Here is a 12,749-nt window from a genome sequence, read left to right on the forward strand (position 1 = left end):
TCACTGGAGGATATTTTTACCATTGATTTTTATAGAGTAGAAGGGAGGGATGGGGAGAGAGAGAGAGAGAAACATCGATGTGAGAAGAGACACATGGATTGGTTTCCTTCCTCGTACCCTGACCAGGGCCTGAAAAACCTGCAACTGAGGTGCATGCCCTTGACTGGGAGTAGAACCCACTTTGGTGTACAGGCTTACGCTGGCAGGCAGACATTCCCCAAGGGGTGCTGGACTGCAAGAGGGCGCAGGCCCCCCAGTGCAAGAATTTTGTGCACTGGGCCTCTAATCTCTAATAAGGTCTAAAAAATGTCTTATATGTGTTAACTTGGAAAATAAACCTCTTTTGAAATTTTCCTCAGCTTATCTATAATTATTGGGTTCTTGTGAAATTGATTTGCTTCCTGTACTCTCTTTGCTGTACTGCTTCTAATTAGGACTCTTGCTCCAGGAAGGGCAACTATCTTGATTTTTCTCTAGTAAAGTCCTTTTAGTTGCTTAGGTTTTTCTTAGTGCAACATAGCAGCATCAGTCTTCATTCTGCTTTGTGTTTTTTCTCTAAGAAAACAGCCTCTGCAACTTTTTGGGAAACTGGCCTTACAAAACTTATATATCAATCAGTAATCTCTGGCTCTGTCCACCTCAACTTGATCCTTAAACTTCAGAAATCTTCCAGGCAGCTGTGGTTAGCATTAGAGGCACTGGTAAAATAAGAGGAGCTGGAGGAACAGCCCAAGCACCGGAAGTTGGCAGAAGCCCAGTTTACCTGAAGAAAAGGAAATGATAGGGATAGGGAGTAGGGAGAACAAATGAGAGTCACTGGAACTAGATAGGCAGTCAGAAAATAGAGGGAAGAAAAGATGAAATTACAAGAGAGGAAACAGATAAGAAGGATGTGATGAGATGGAAAAACTATAGAAAAGCAAATGAGTTGCATAGAAGAAAAATTTATAAGTGGAGATTTGGCAATGGAGCCATAGGAATGATGGGATTCAGAGATACAGAAATTAAGTGATCTTTGTAATCATTGGATTCCATCATAATCAAATATATTGTGTTAGCAGTTGCCCAGAATTTGACAGATAAAAATGTTAAAATTGATAAATCATAAATGGATTTTATATTGCTTGTATATTTTTTCTAAGTAATATTCTTGGAAGTGGGTGGTTTTTTTTTAACACATATATAATTAAGTATATTTCTCTTCCATATTTATGACAGTTACTTATTACATATTTTTGAGAGGTCTGAAGGTCAAGTTCTGCATATAAAGATTTATAGCTTTAGAAAACAAGTGATATAAAACCAAAAACATTTACACAGTATTTGAGAATTAGTTTTAAAATATTTATAGTGTGTCACTTAAGGATCATTCAGTTATTTTTAGTATTTTTAAAATCTCCCTGTGAAATGTCTCACTTTGAAATGTATCTTGCCATTAATTTTATATTGATTTATAATTTTTATAGGGCCAGGAAAACTCTATATGTTGGGCTGCTTTAGATAAAAATAGAGAAGAAGCTGTAACTTCTAAGGGTGAGTACAAATTATGTTATTTTGATATGTTACGTTTTGTACAGAATGGTTGTTATATATTTTACTAAGACTATAATATTGGATGGAACGAATTTCTATGAAAGCTTATAAGCATCTATTTTGCTATGTATTTATCAAAGCTTTAGGTGGAAAACAGAATATTCACAATTGTCAGGCACTGTTTCTGGCTTTTTTTTTTTTTTTTAGATCATTTGGAGGATGAGACTGAAGAAGATGACCTATTTGAAACTGAGTTTAGACAATATAAAAGGACATATTACATGACGAAGATGGGAGTGGACATAGTGTCTGAGTATGGTTTTGCCAATGTTTATTATACTTCAAAGTAGAAAAAAATTAGATTTTGCAGTTCTTCATAAAACAGCATAATTTTGGTAGTTAAGGTAGTGAGAAAGAAGGGTTATTTGGTTTCATAAATTATTTTCAATCTTTCAACTGGTATGATTTTGAAGAAGGTGATACTAACTGATGTGTTCATCTATGATAAAAATTGCCAAATAGAAATAGTTAGTTTTATGCTTATGTCTTCTACAGCTTACAGCACACTTATCTCATTGGACACCTGGCTCAACCGTAGGTTAATACCTATCCAAAATTTTCTTAAGAGTATGCTCTCTGGAATGGTGATTTTCATACTTTTAAACTGCAGCCCACAGTATGAATTACATATGATCATATTTTATTTACTTTAATTAACAACTTATAAAGTGCTTACCAAGTCCAAGCACTATTTTAAGCATTTAAAAAATATTACCTTATTTTATTCTCACAGTAGTTCTTTAAGATAGGTAGAATTATTATCATTTTACAATAGAGGATATTAAAAAACGGAGAGGTTTAAGTGATTTGCTCAAGGTGACATGGGTGGTGAGTTGGCAGAGCCAGGATTCCAACAGAGGCAGTCTGGCTTCAGAACTTAGGCTCTTATCCCTAGATTAGGCTGCTTCTCTGTTAGTAAAATAAGTGTTTCATGAACTGCTATATGCCCTGATTTATACGCAATATATCTAGATATTTTCTGTACTATTGTTTTTACTGTTGTTGTTTTTTAAAATGAAACTAAGTATTAGATTTTCCTAGAGTCTGCCAGGGAGAGTCCATGTTTTCAGACATTGCTCTGTAGTCTCTCAGACTGTCTTCTAATCTAGGCAGTCTAAGTGTCTATATTCAAACTGACTTCCAATAACAGGAGATATAGGAATTTTAGTATGTTCACCAGCTCATTTGAAGGTTTGTCAGGTGGCATTACTACGTAGGACTTTTGAGACTTGATATTTCAGTGCATCTCTACCTGAATTTTGGTAATAGACACTATTAACAAGTTTATAGCCACTTTTGGCTTTAGCCTAGAGCTCTTTTTTTTTTTTCTTTTGGTCTGGTCAAGATTTATTTTACTTTACATAGTTTTTGAGAAATATAAAGGGATTAGAGGGAAAATTGTCAGTGGATATAATAGTACTTTTCAAAGTGTGTTCAAGCTGCTATTGAGAAATAAAATATTTATAATAGTTATGCTTTTAATCCTTTATTCTTTAGTTCTTATTTCCTTGATTACAGTTATATAGAATTATAGTACCTGCAGTTGGCACTAAATGCTTAATTTGATAGGTAACTAGCCTTTGGTTTTATTTTCCTTCCTTTTATAGATTAAAATACAGAAATGAAAATGAGATGCCAATTATTTACCTAGAAAATAAACAAATCTTTTAAAATTACTGGTCCAGGGTGGTAGTACAGTTCTTCCCTTAGTTACTGGTGAGAATATAAATTGGTAAAATTATTTTGGAAAGCATATATCAGGAAGCCTTTAAAATATCCCTTTAACCCAATAATTCTAATGGTTAATCCAGGGGTGGGCAAACTTTTCGACTCCAGGGCCACAATGGGTTCTTAAACTGGACCGGAGGGCCGGAACAAAAGCATGGATGGAGTGTTTGAACTAATATAAATTCAAAGTAAACATCATTCCATAAAAGGGTACGGTCTTTTATTTCAATAGTTTGATTCATTTCAAACGGGCCGGATCCGGCCCGCAGGCCGTAGTTTGCCCGCGGCTGGGTTAATCTATCTAAAAATATAAACTCAAGTACAGAAGATTTTTATACACAAGGATGTTTATTACAAAATGTTTTTTTATTAATTAACTCTTTATTGTTCAGATTATTACATTTGTTCCTCTTTTTTCCCCCCATAACTCCCCTCCACCAAGTTCCCACCCCACCCTCCTCCCTCACTCCCCACCCACTGTCCTCATCCATAGGTGCACGATTTTTGTCCAGTCTCTTCCCGCATCACCCTAACCCCTTTTCCCCCCACCCCCCAAGAATAGCCAGTCCATTCCCTTTCTATGCCCCTGATTCTATTATAATCACCAGTTCATTCTGTTCATCAGATTATTCACTTGATTTTCAGATTCACTTATTGATAGATGTGTATTTGTTGTTCATAATTTGTATCTTTACCTTTTTCTTCTTCTTCCTCTTCTTAAAGGATACCTTTCAGCATTTCATATAATACTGGATTGGTGGTAATGAACTCCTTTAGCTTTTCCTTATCTGTGAAGCTCTTTATCTGACCTTCTATTCTGAATGATAGCTTTGCTGGATAAAGTAATCTTGGTTGTAGGTTCTTGGCATTCATCAGTTTGAATATTTCTTGCCACTCCCTTCTGGCCTGTGAAGTTTCTGTTGAGAAATCAGCTGACAGTCGTATGGGTACTCCCTTGTAGGTAACTGCCTTTTTTTCTCTTGCTGCTTTTAAGATTCTCTCTTTGTCTTTTGCTCTTGGCATTTTAATTATGAATTGTCTTAGTGTGGTCCTCTTTGGATTCCTTTTGTTTGGGGTTCTCTGCGCTTCCTGGACTTGTAAGTCTATTTCTTTCACCAGGTAGGGGAAGTTTTCTGTCATGATTTCTTCAAATAGGTTTTCAATATCTTGCTCTCTCTCTTCTTCTGGAACTCCTATAATTCGGATGTTGGTACGCTTGAAGCTGTCCCAGAGGCTCCTTACACTATCTTCGTATTTTTGGATTCTTTTTTCATTTTGCTTTTCTGGTTGGGTGTTTTTGGCTTCTTCGTATTTTCAAATCGTTGACTTGATTCTTGCGATCCTCTAGTCTGCTGTTGGGAGTCTGTATAATATTCTTTATTTCAGTCAGTGTATGCATAATTTCTAGTTGGTTCTTTATCACAACCTCGAAGGTCTCATTAGATTTCTTGTAGATCTCATTAAGTTTATCGGCAGTTTCTAGAAAATTCTTGAAAAACCTTAAAAGTGTGGTTTTAAACTCTATATGCAGTAGTTTGCTTTCGTCCATTTCTGTCATTTGTGTCGTTTTTCTTTGTCTCCATATTTTTTATGCTTCCCTGTGTTGATAAAGTGGTTTACTGTGCTGAGTGTCCTCTAGGGCCCAGTGGTTCAGCCCCCCCATTACCTGAGGAGGACACTTTTGGTGCACCCCCTTGTGGTCTTTGTGCACAGTCTTGTTGTAGGTAAGCCTTGATTGTTGTAGTTATCACTGGCAGGAATTGACCTCCAGGCCAATTGGCTGTGAGAATCAGCTGTGTCCGCAGTGGGAGAACTTCTGTGCTGGAAACACCCCTCTGGGCAAGACTTGCTTCAATGGGGCTTTGGTGCTCACTGAGTCTGCCTCCTGAGTGTGTCCTTTATGGTTCCACGGAGCTGCAAACTGGATGGTCCCACTCTGACCTCTGGGTTTCCTGGCTCCTGGGTCTGTAGGGAGGTGCTAATCTAGCCTTTGCCTGAGGCTATCCAGCAAAAGCCTCCCTGCAGGGCTTGGGCGGGGCTGCTCCCACGGGATCCACAGGGCGGGGCTAGCAGTTATGGCTGCTCTCAGTCCAGCCCTCAGAGGCTCTGCTTCTCAATGTCCCAGTAATCGCTGCAAGCCCCTTGGAGAGAAAGCTGCCCTCGAGTTCTGACTGATGCCAGACAGTCTCGCTTCTCCCGTATGAGTCTGGGTCCCTAGAGACTCACCCGGAACTGGAGCTCAGAGCCAGAGACTCCCTCCCAATTGAAAACGACAACCGCGCCCTCAGCCTCCAGCCCGCTCCGCATGCACCTCCGCACCTTAGTATTTTACTTCAGCACTGCGCCTCCTCTGAGTCTTGGTATGCTTTTCTCTTTCCTTCTAGTTGTAGGATTTCCACTCAGCCAGCCTTCCTGTAGTTCTGGATGATGTCCGTTCCGTCTTTTAGTTGTATTTTTGAAGTGGTTGTTCGAGGTAGCAAACTCCTATGCCGCCATCTTGGTTTTTCCAAAATTTTTTATAATAGTGAAAAATTATAAATCTACATTTTCAGTAAGAAGGTTCATCATAATCATCTCCATCTCTTCCTCATCATAATCACCATCTCGCCATCTACACCAGAATCTGCAGAACTGTAATAATAGAAAGTCCCTAACAGTTTTGAGAGATACTTAACATTATTCATTCATAAGTACAAATTTTAAAGGCAGGACACACACAAACTATATATACAGTGTACTCTCATTAAAAGGAAAAAAATCAAGCTGGGCATATAAAAAAGACTAAAAAGAAACATACCTAAATGTAATAGTGAATGCTATAAGGTGATAAAAAATGCTTTTCTTCATTTTCTAAATTTTCAATAATGAGGAAATGTTGAGTTTATAATGAAAAAGTTATACATTTCACTTTCAAGAGTATATGCTTCCTTAAAAAATGGAAATCTTAGATATTTAAGTGCATTTCTCCCTGAATTTGGTAATAGACACTGTTAAGTTATAGCCACTTTTGGCTTCAGCTAGGGCTCTTTTTTTTGGTTTGGGTTTTTTTTTGGTTTGGTCAAGATTTATTTTATATTACATGATGATAGTTTTTGAGAAAGAAGAAGGGGTTAGAGGACAATTGTCAGTGGATATATAGCACTTTTCAAAGTGTGTTCTAGCTGCTATAACCAGATTTTTGAAGATCTTTCTGATTTCCTGTGATTCTCTCAGGCATCATCCCAGAGGAAGAAAATACCCATCCCTGTCTCTCAAAGCCCCCTCACTACTTAAGGGTAGTACCACTCTATAGAAAGCTGCATGGGCTAAATCCTAAACCTTTAAACCAAAACATAATAAATTGACTGAATAAATATGCACAGCAGGTTTAAATATTCTGGTGACCAGTTTAGGTAAAATAAAAGGCAAACTTTAATCTGATAAAATGGAATTTTTTTAATAAATATTTTGGAGTTTTTCTGATTATAATGATTTAGCTTATACATTAATTAAATAAAACGTATTGAGGCAGAGTGTGGTATCAGCAGATATTATGCTCTAAAGATAATGATCTGTCTTTAAAAAATGATGTCATAATGAAAATATTCTTTTCTGTTTTCAGTGATTTTCTGGCTGATCAAGCTGCATGTTATATTCAGGCAATACAGTGGATTTTGCACTATTACTATCATGGAGTTCAGTCCTGGAGCTGGTGAGGGAACACAAAAACAAATATTTTGATTTTTTTTAGCAATGGTTAATTCTATTATAGTTTCATTTGGGGATTTCTTTTCCTTTTCTGTTTTTGGTGGTATTTTTATAAGGTTCGTACAGCCAAGTTTAAGGGAAATACAGATTATCTCTTCCTATATAAAAATACTTTTAAAAAGACCTTTGTATAATAAAGATACTCTCAGCTCTGACAGATGGCTACTAATAAAAGCTCTTTTTAATCTAAGGATTTAAAATTCTTTATCATGATAAATCAAGACTGATGAAGTCTTAATAATTATTGGGTTTGAGTGATTTTTATGTGGAATTGTTCATTATATTCTTTTATATATATATAAGATAATATTTTTGCCAAAACCGGTTTGGCTCAGTGGATAGAGCGTCGGCCTGCGGACTGAAAGGTCCCGGGTTCGATTCCGGTCAACGGCATGTACCTGGGTTGCGGGCACTTCCCCGGTGGGGGATGTGCAGGAGGCAGCTGATCGATGTTTCTCTCTCATCGGTGTTTCTAACTCTCTATCTCTCTCTCTTCCTCTCTGTAAAAAATCAATGAAATAAATTTTTTTAAAAAAGATATATTTTTATTGATTTTAGAGAGGAAGAAAGGAGAGAGAGAGAGAGAGAGAGAGAGAGAGAGAGAGAGAGAGAAGCATCAATGACGAGAGAGAATCATTGATGGCTGCCTCCTGCACGTCCCCTATTGGGGATGGAGCCTGCAACCCAAACATGTGCTGGGACTGGGAATCAAACTGTGACCTCCTGGTTTATAGGCCGACACTGAACCATTGAGCCACATTGGCTAGGCAATTTTCATTATATTCTATTTCACATTTTGTGTGTTTGAGAACATTTTTCTATCAGGAATAATTATTGAGGTTATTTGAATGTTAGCCTTGGAATGATAAAGAAGAAAGGAGAAAGAAATTATTTGCTTTTCCTGAAAATAGTAATAATTTCATTTCTCTCGTGCTTCCTATTCCAGCACATACCATCTACATTTCCAAATTATCTACCCAAATAGAAAAATAAACAAAGCAGAAAATGCAGGGGAAAGTAGAGACTTCTAGGTGATGAGATAGTTCGTTTTGTTTTGTTTTCAAAGCATCTCTGCTGGGTTTTATTTTAAAACATCACATAGTAAAACAAACCAAAGCTGGATAATGTGACTAGTTATGATTTTTCTTATCAACAGCCTTTAAAAAATGTTTCCAAAAACTGACCTGATTCTCAAAAACTCTTTAAAGAGTGTTCTAATGACAGAAATCTTTGATTTCTCATTTTTTAAGAGGGTGAGTCTTATTCCTATTATTGTATCCGTAGTAATGCCTAGCACTTAAAAAGCATCCAATATAATAAAGAGGCAATATGCAAATTGACCATCACTCCAACATACAAGATGGCTACCCCCATGTGGACACAAGATGGCCAGGAGGGGAGAGCAGTTGGGAGGGACCAGGCCTGAAAGGGAGGGCAGTTGGGGGCGATCAGGTCTGCAGGGGAGGGTAGTTAGGGGTGACCAAGCTAGCAGGGGAGGGCAGTTGGGGGGGACCCAGGCCAGCAAGGGAGGGCAGTTAAGGGCGATTGGGCCGGCAGGGGAGCAGTTAGGCGTCGATCAGGCTGGCAGGGGAGTGGTTAGGGGTAATCAGGCTGGTAGGCAGAATGGTTGGGGGCGATCAGGCGGGCAGGCGGGCAGGCAGGCAGGCTGTTGGGAGCCAGCAGTCCTGGATTGTGAGAGGGATGTCCGACTGCCCGTTTAAGCCCGATCCCACCAAGTCCCAGATTGGAGAGGGTGCAGGCTCGGCTGAGGGACACACACACACACACACACACACACACACACACACACACACCCGTGCATGAATTTCATTCACCGGGCCTCTAGTGTTCTCATATAATCCTCACAACCATTTAAATTAAGTGTTGTTGTCTGCCTTTTGCAGATGAGGCTCAAAGAGATTAAATAATCTAAGTTCATACACACAACAAAGAATCAAGTCCAAGCCTATCTGATTCCAAAGTCTATACATTTTCCATAATTCTACATGCCATTCTGCCTCCTAAACTTTTCCATTCTTTTGAAGTATGCCAGAATTGTGGAATATAAAAATATTTGTTTTGTGAGCATTTTTAGTCAAACATTAAGAACATTAAACTTTTTTTTAAAATTGTACATGTGAAGCTTTCTAAAAATATTTACACTTGTAGTTAAAGATGGGAAGTTATTAAAAACAAAAATAGTTATATGATTGATAAATATTTTAATCCTTATTGAAAACATAGTAATACATGGATACTAATTTAAATATAAAAGTTTTTAGAGCTGACTAGTAAGAGCCGTATGAACTCAGATTCACTCTTCTCTTTGTCCTATGGCACAGATCCAGGCCCACATGAGCCTGTTGAGAGTCTTCTGACTACCTCATTACTTCATTCTGAGATTTTACTGATTGGAAGATTCATTCTTTACATTTGGGGAACTAAAACACTGTGTATATGCTTCAATTACACTGTACATTCCAATTTTGGAAACGGGAAGCTATACTTTAAAAATGAAATATAAAATTTGTTGCTATCTTTGACCTAAATTTTCCAAGGCTACTGATTTCTTGTATTTAAGTGGTAGAAGTATTGGTGATAATTTTTTCCTTTAGAATTATTGTTATGTGTTATTAAAATATGGAGACATATGTACTTAATATTGACCTGTTTCATAACATTGCCAATTGTTTAAAACTCAGTTTTGTTTTATAGGTATTATCCTTACCATTATGCACCTTTCCTGTCTGATATACGCAACATCAGTACACTCAAAATCCATTTTGAACTAGGAAAACCTTTTATGCCATTCGAGCAACTTCTGGCTGTACTTCCAGCAGCTAGCAAAAATTTACTTCCTTCATGCTACCAGGTGGGATTTAGAATTAAATGTTTTTATGTTCTATTTAATATTTGGGAGCTCTTCCTCCAAACCTGGAAACATGGAACCCAAATAGCTAAATATATTTTTATTTTTAAATACAGTAGTTCTTAAGTATTTCTGATTTAAATTTAGCTTTAAATTACTTTGAAAAGTAACTTGACTTAGTATAGCTTTGTTTTTAAAATGCAGGCAAACTGTATAAACCATTCAGAGCATAGCTTTTTCATTTTTAGCACCTCTATCCAAATCTTCAGTTTGTCTCTACTCTGATGACAATAAACTGAGACAGGAAAAATCTGAATCCATCTACTTTGTCCAAACATTTTCAGATCATTCCTGTACTTTTACCTTCTATCTATTAGCATAGGTATGGTTCTGATAAGTCATTTCTCTCCATTTATGTTTCGGTTTTAAGCATTTCATTTATCAAATTGTGGAACAAATGGCTTTTCCATGGTTAACATATTTCACATAACAAGGGGGAGATATTTAGGGGCAGTTGAGTTACCACAATTACACTAAGTCTACAAAGCTGATTCTGAGGGTAAAAATCATTTAGTTCTTTTAGAGTAGGGGTGGGGAATGTTTGGCCCAATGGGTGCATAAGGCTCATGAAATTACTTGGTCTGGCCCTGCCAGGGCATTAGAGGTGAGTTAAATGCTTGACCAAATATAGCCTGATAATTTTTTTTTAATATATTTTATTGATTTTTTACAAAGAGGAAGGGAGAGGGATAGAGAGTTAGAAACATCGATCAGCTGCCTCCTGCACACTCCCTACTGGGCATGTGACCACAACCGAGGTACCTGCCCTTAAAGGGAATCGAACCTGGGACCCTTGAGTCCGCAGGCTGACACTCTTTCCACTGAGCCAAACGGGTTAGGGCGAGCCTGCTAATTTTTAAGTTGATAATTTTATATGGCCCACAAGTGAAGTTATAAATATTCAAATGGCCCTTTATAAAATCAGATTATTAGGGCATGAAAGTAAATTATTTAATTCAAGGTTAAAAATGGAGAACTATTAGAAGCCTGTGAAATAAAAACAGAATTTAGGTAGAACTGAAGAGTGAAAAGACAAGATAGAAATGATGAAATTAAATTTCATAATCCAGATAGTTTTGCCACATTACCACTGGAATGAGAAAGTCATGAGTAGCAGTGAAGTTAGAAGTATCATAGGTGAAAATCAAAATATAGTATGTTGTAACATATCTAGGACATAAAAATTTAGTAGTGCTTTGCTTAGCAATTTTAAACTAACATTGGAGGAAATATTATAAATATTAACATAAAGCTATATTGATATTCTTTTATCTCTATTATACTATTTTGTCTTTCCACAGCATTTGATGACCAGTGAGGACTCACCCATTATAGAATATTATCCACCTGATTTTAAAACTGACCTAAATGGGAAACAACAGGAATGGGAAGCTGTGGTACTAATACCTTTTATTGATGAGGTCAGTGAATGAAAGATTTAAATATACACATATATTCTTTTATTTTTAATATATGTGATATGTTGTTTTTAATGGATCTTAGAGAGGAAGGAAGGGAGACGGGGAGAGAGAGAAAATAATTGATGAGAGAACACATCATCAGTTGACTGCCTCCTGCATATCTCCTGCTGGTGAACAAGCCTGCAACCTGGGCATGTGCCTTGACTGGGAATTGAACCAGTGATCTCCTGATGCATACACGGGTCAGCCCCCAAGCACTGAACCACAGCAACTGGGCTACACACACACACACACACACACACACACACACTCACACATATCCTATCTAATAAAAGAGAAACATGGTAATTAGCATACATCCGCTACCCTTCCCATTGGCTAATCAGCGAGATATGCAAATTAACTGCCAGCCAAGATGGCGGCCGGCAGCCAGGCAGCTTGAAACTAACATGAGGCTTGCTTGCTTTAGTGACAGAGGAAACCAGCGTTCCCCGCCTGCCTTGCCGGCCTCTGAGCTTGCAGTTTGAAACATGTTACAAATATAGAACCTAAACAAAACCCCAGAAACCTGCTTTCAGCCCACCGGGATCTCAGAGCTGGAGTTGATACAGTGTTTCGATTATGGAACACAAACAAACCAGATACCTGCTTTCAGCAACAGAGGCCTCAGAGCTGGAGTCAGAGCTAAAGCTGGCCCAGAATTAAAAAAAAGAAAAAAAGGAGCAGTTGGGAGCTTCAGTCACCCGCCAGCCTGAAAACAGCCCTCAGCCCCTCACCCAGACTGGCCAGGCACCCCAGTGGGGACCCCCACCCTGGAGGGTGTGTGACCAGCTGCAAAGAGCCATCATCCCCTCATCCAGGCTAGCCAGGCACCCCAGTGGGGACCCCCACCCTGATCCAGGACACCCTTCAGGGCAAACCAGCCGGCCCCCACCCATGCACCAGGCCTCTATCCTATATAGTGAAAGGGTAATATGCCTCCCAGCATCAGGATCAGCGGTGCCGCGAGGCCTCCCGGCACCGGGATCAGCGTGACGGGGGCAGCGCCCAAACCCCCTGATTGCCCTGAGGCTCTGTGTGTGACAGGGCGCGGGGTCACAGCCTCCCTATCTGCCCTGCTCTGTTCGTGACAGGGGAAGGCGCCCCAACCCCCTGATCAGCCCTGCTCTGTGCCTGATATGGGGGAGCTCCCCAACTCCCTGATCGCCCTGCGGCTCTGTGTGTGACAGGGTGCAGCGCCCCAACCCCCCCACACGGGCCCTGCTCTGTGTTTGACAGGGTAGAGCCATAACCTCTCCATCGGCTCTGCCCTGAGTGTTACAGTGGCGGCG

At 38.9% G+C, this 12,749-nt stretch overlaps 1 protein-coding gene across 2 annotated transcripts in view; it reads left to right on the plus strand.

Moving 5' to 3' along the window:
• XRN1 (5'-3' exoribonuclease 1) overlaps window positions 1-12,749 on the plus strand; it is a 196,022-nt gene that overhangs the window by 60,168 nt on the left and 123,105 nt on the right. For both annotated transcript variants that reach the window (XM_081086155.1, XM_081086156.1), the window contains exons 11-15: window positions 1,467-1,533; window positions 1,741-1,846; window positions 6,923-7,012; window positions 9,784-9,940; window positions 11,299-11,418. In XM_081086155.1, the coding sequence (XP_080942281.1) occupies window positions 1,467-1,533; window positions 1,741-1,846; window positions 6,923-7,012; window positions 9,784-9,940; window positions 11,299-11,418 (540 nt within the window). The remainder of the gene's footprint in view (window positions 1-1,466; window positions 1,534-1,740; window positions 1,847-6,922; window positions 7,013-9,783; window positions 9,941-11,298; window positions 11,419-12,749) is intronic.

This window comes from Myotis nattereri (genome assembly GCF_964212035.1).
Source record: "Myotis nattereri genome assembly, chromosome: 3".
In the NCBI taxonomy this organism is placed as follows: Eukaryota; Metazoa; Chordata; class Mammalia; order Chiroptera; family Vespertilionidae; genus Myotis; species Myotis nattereri.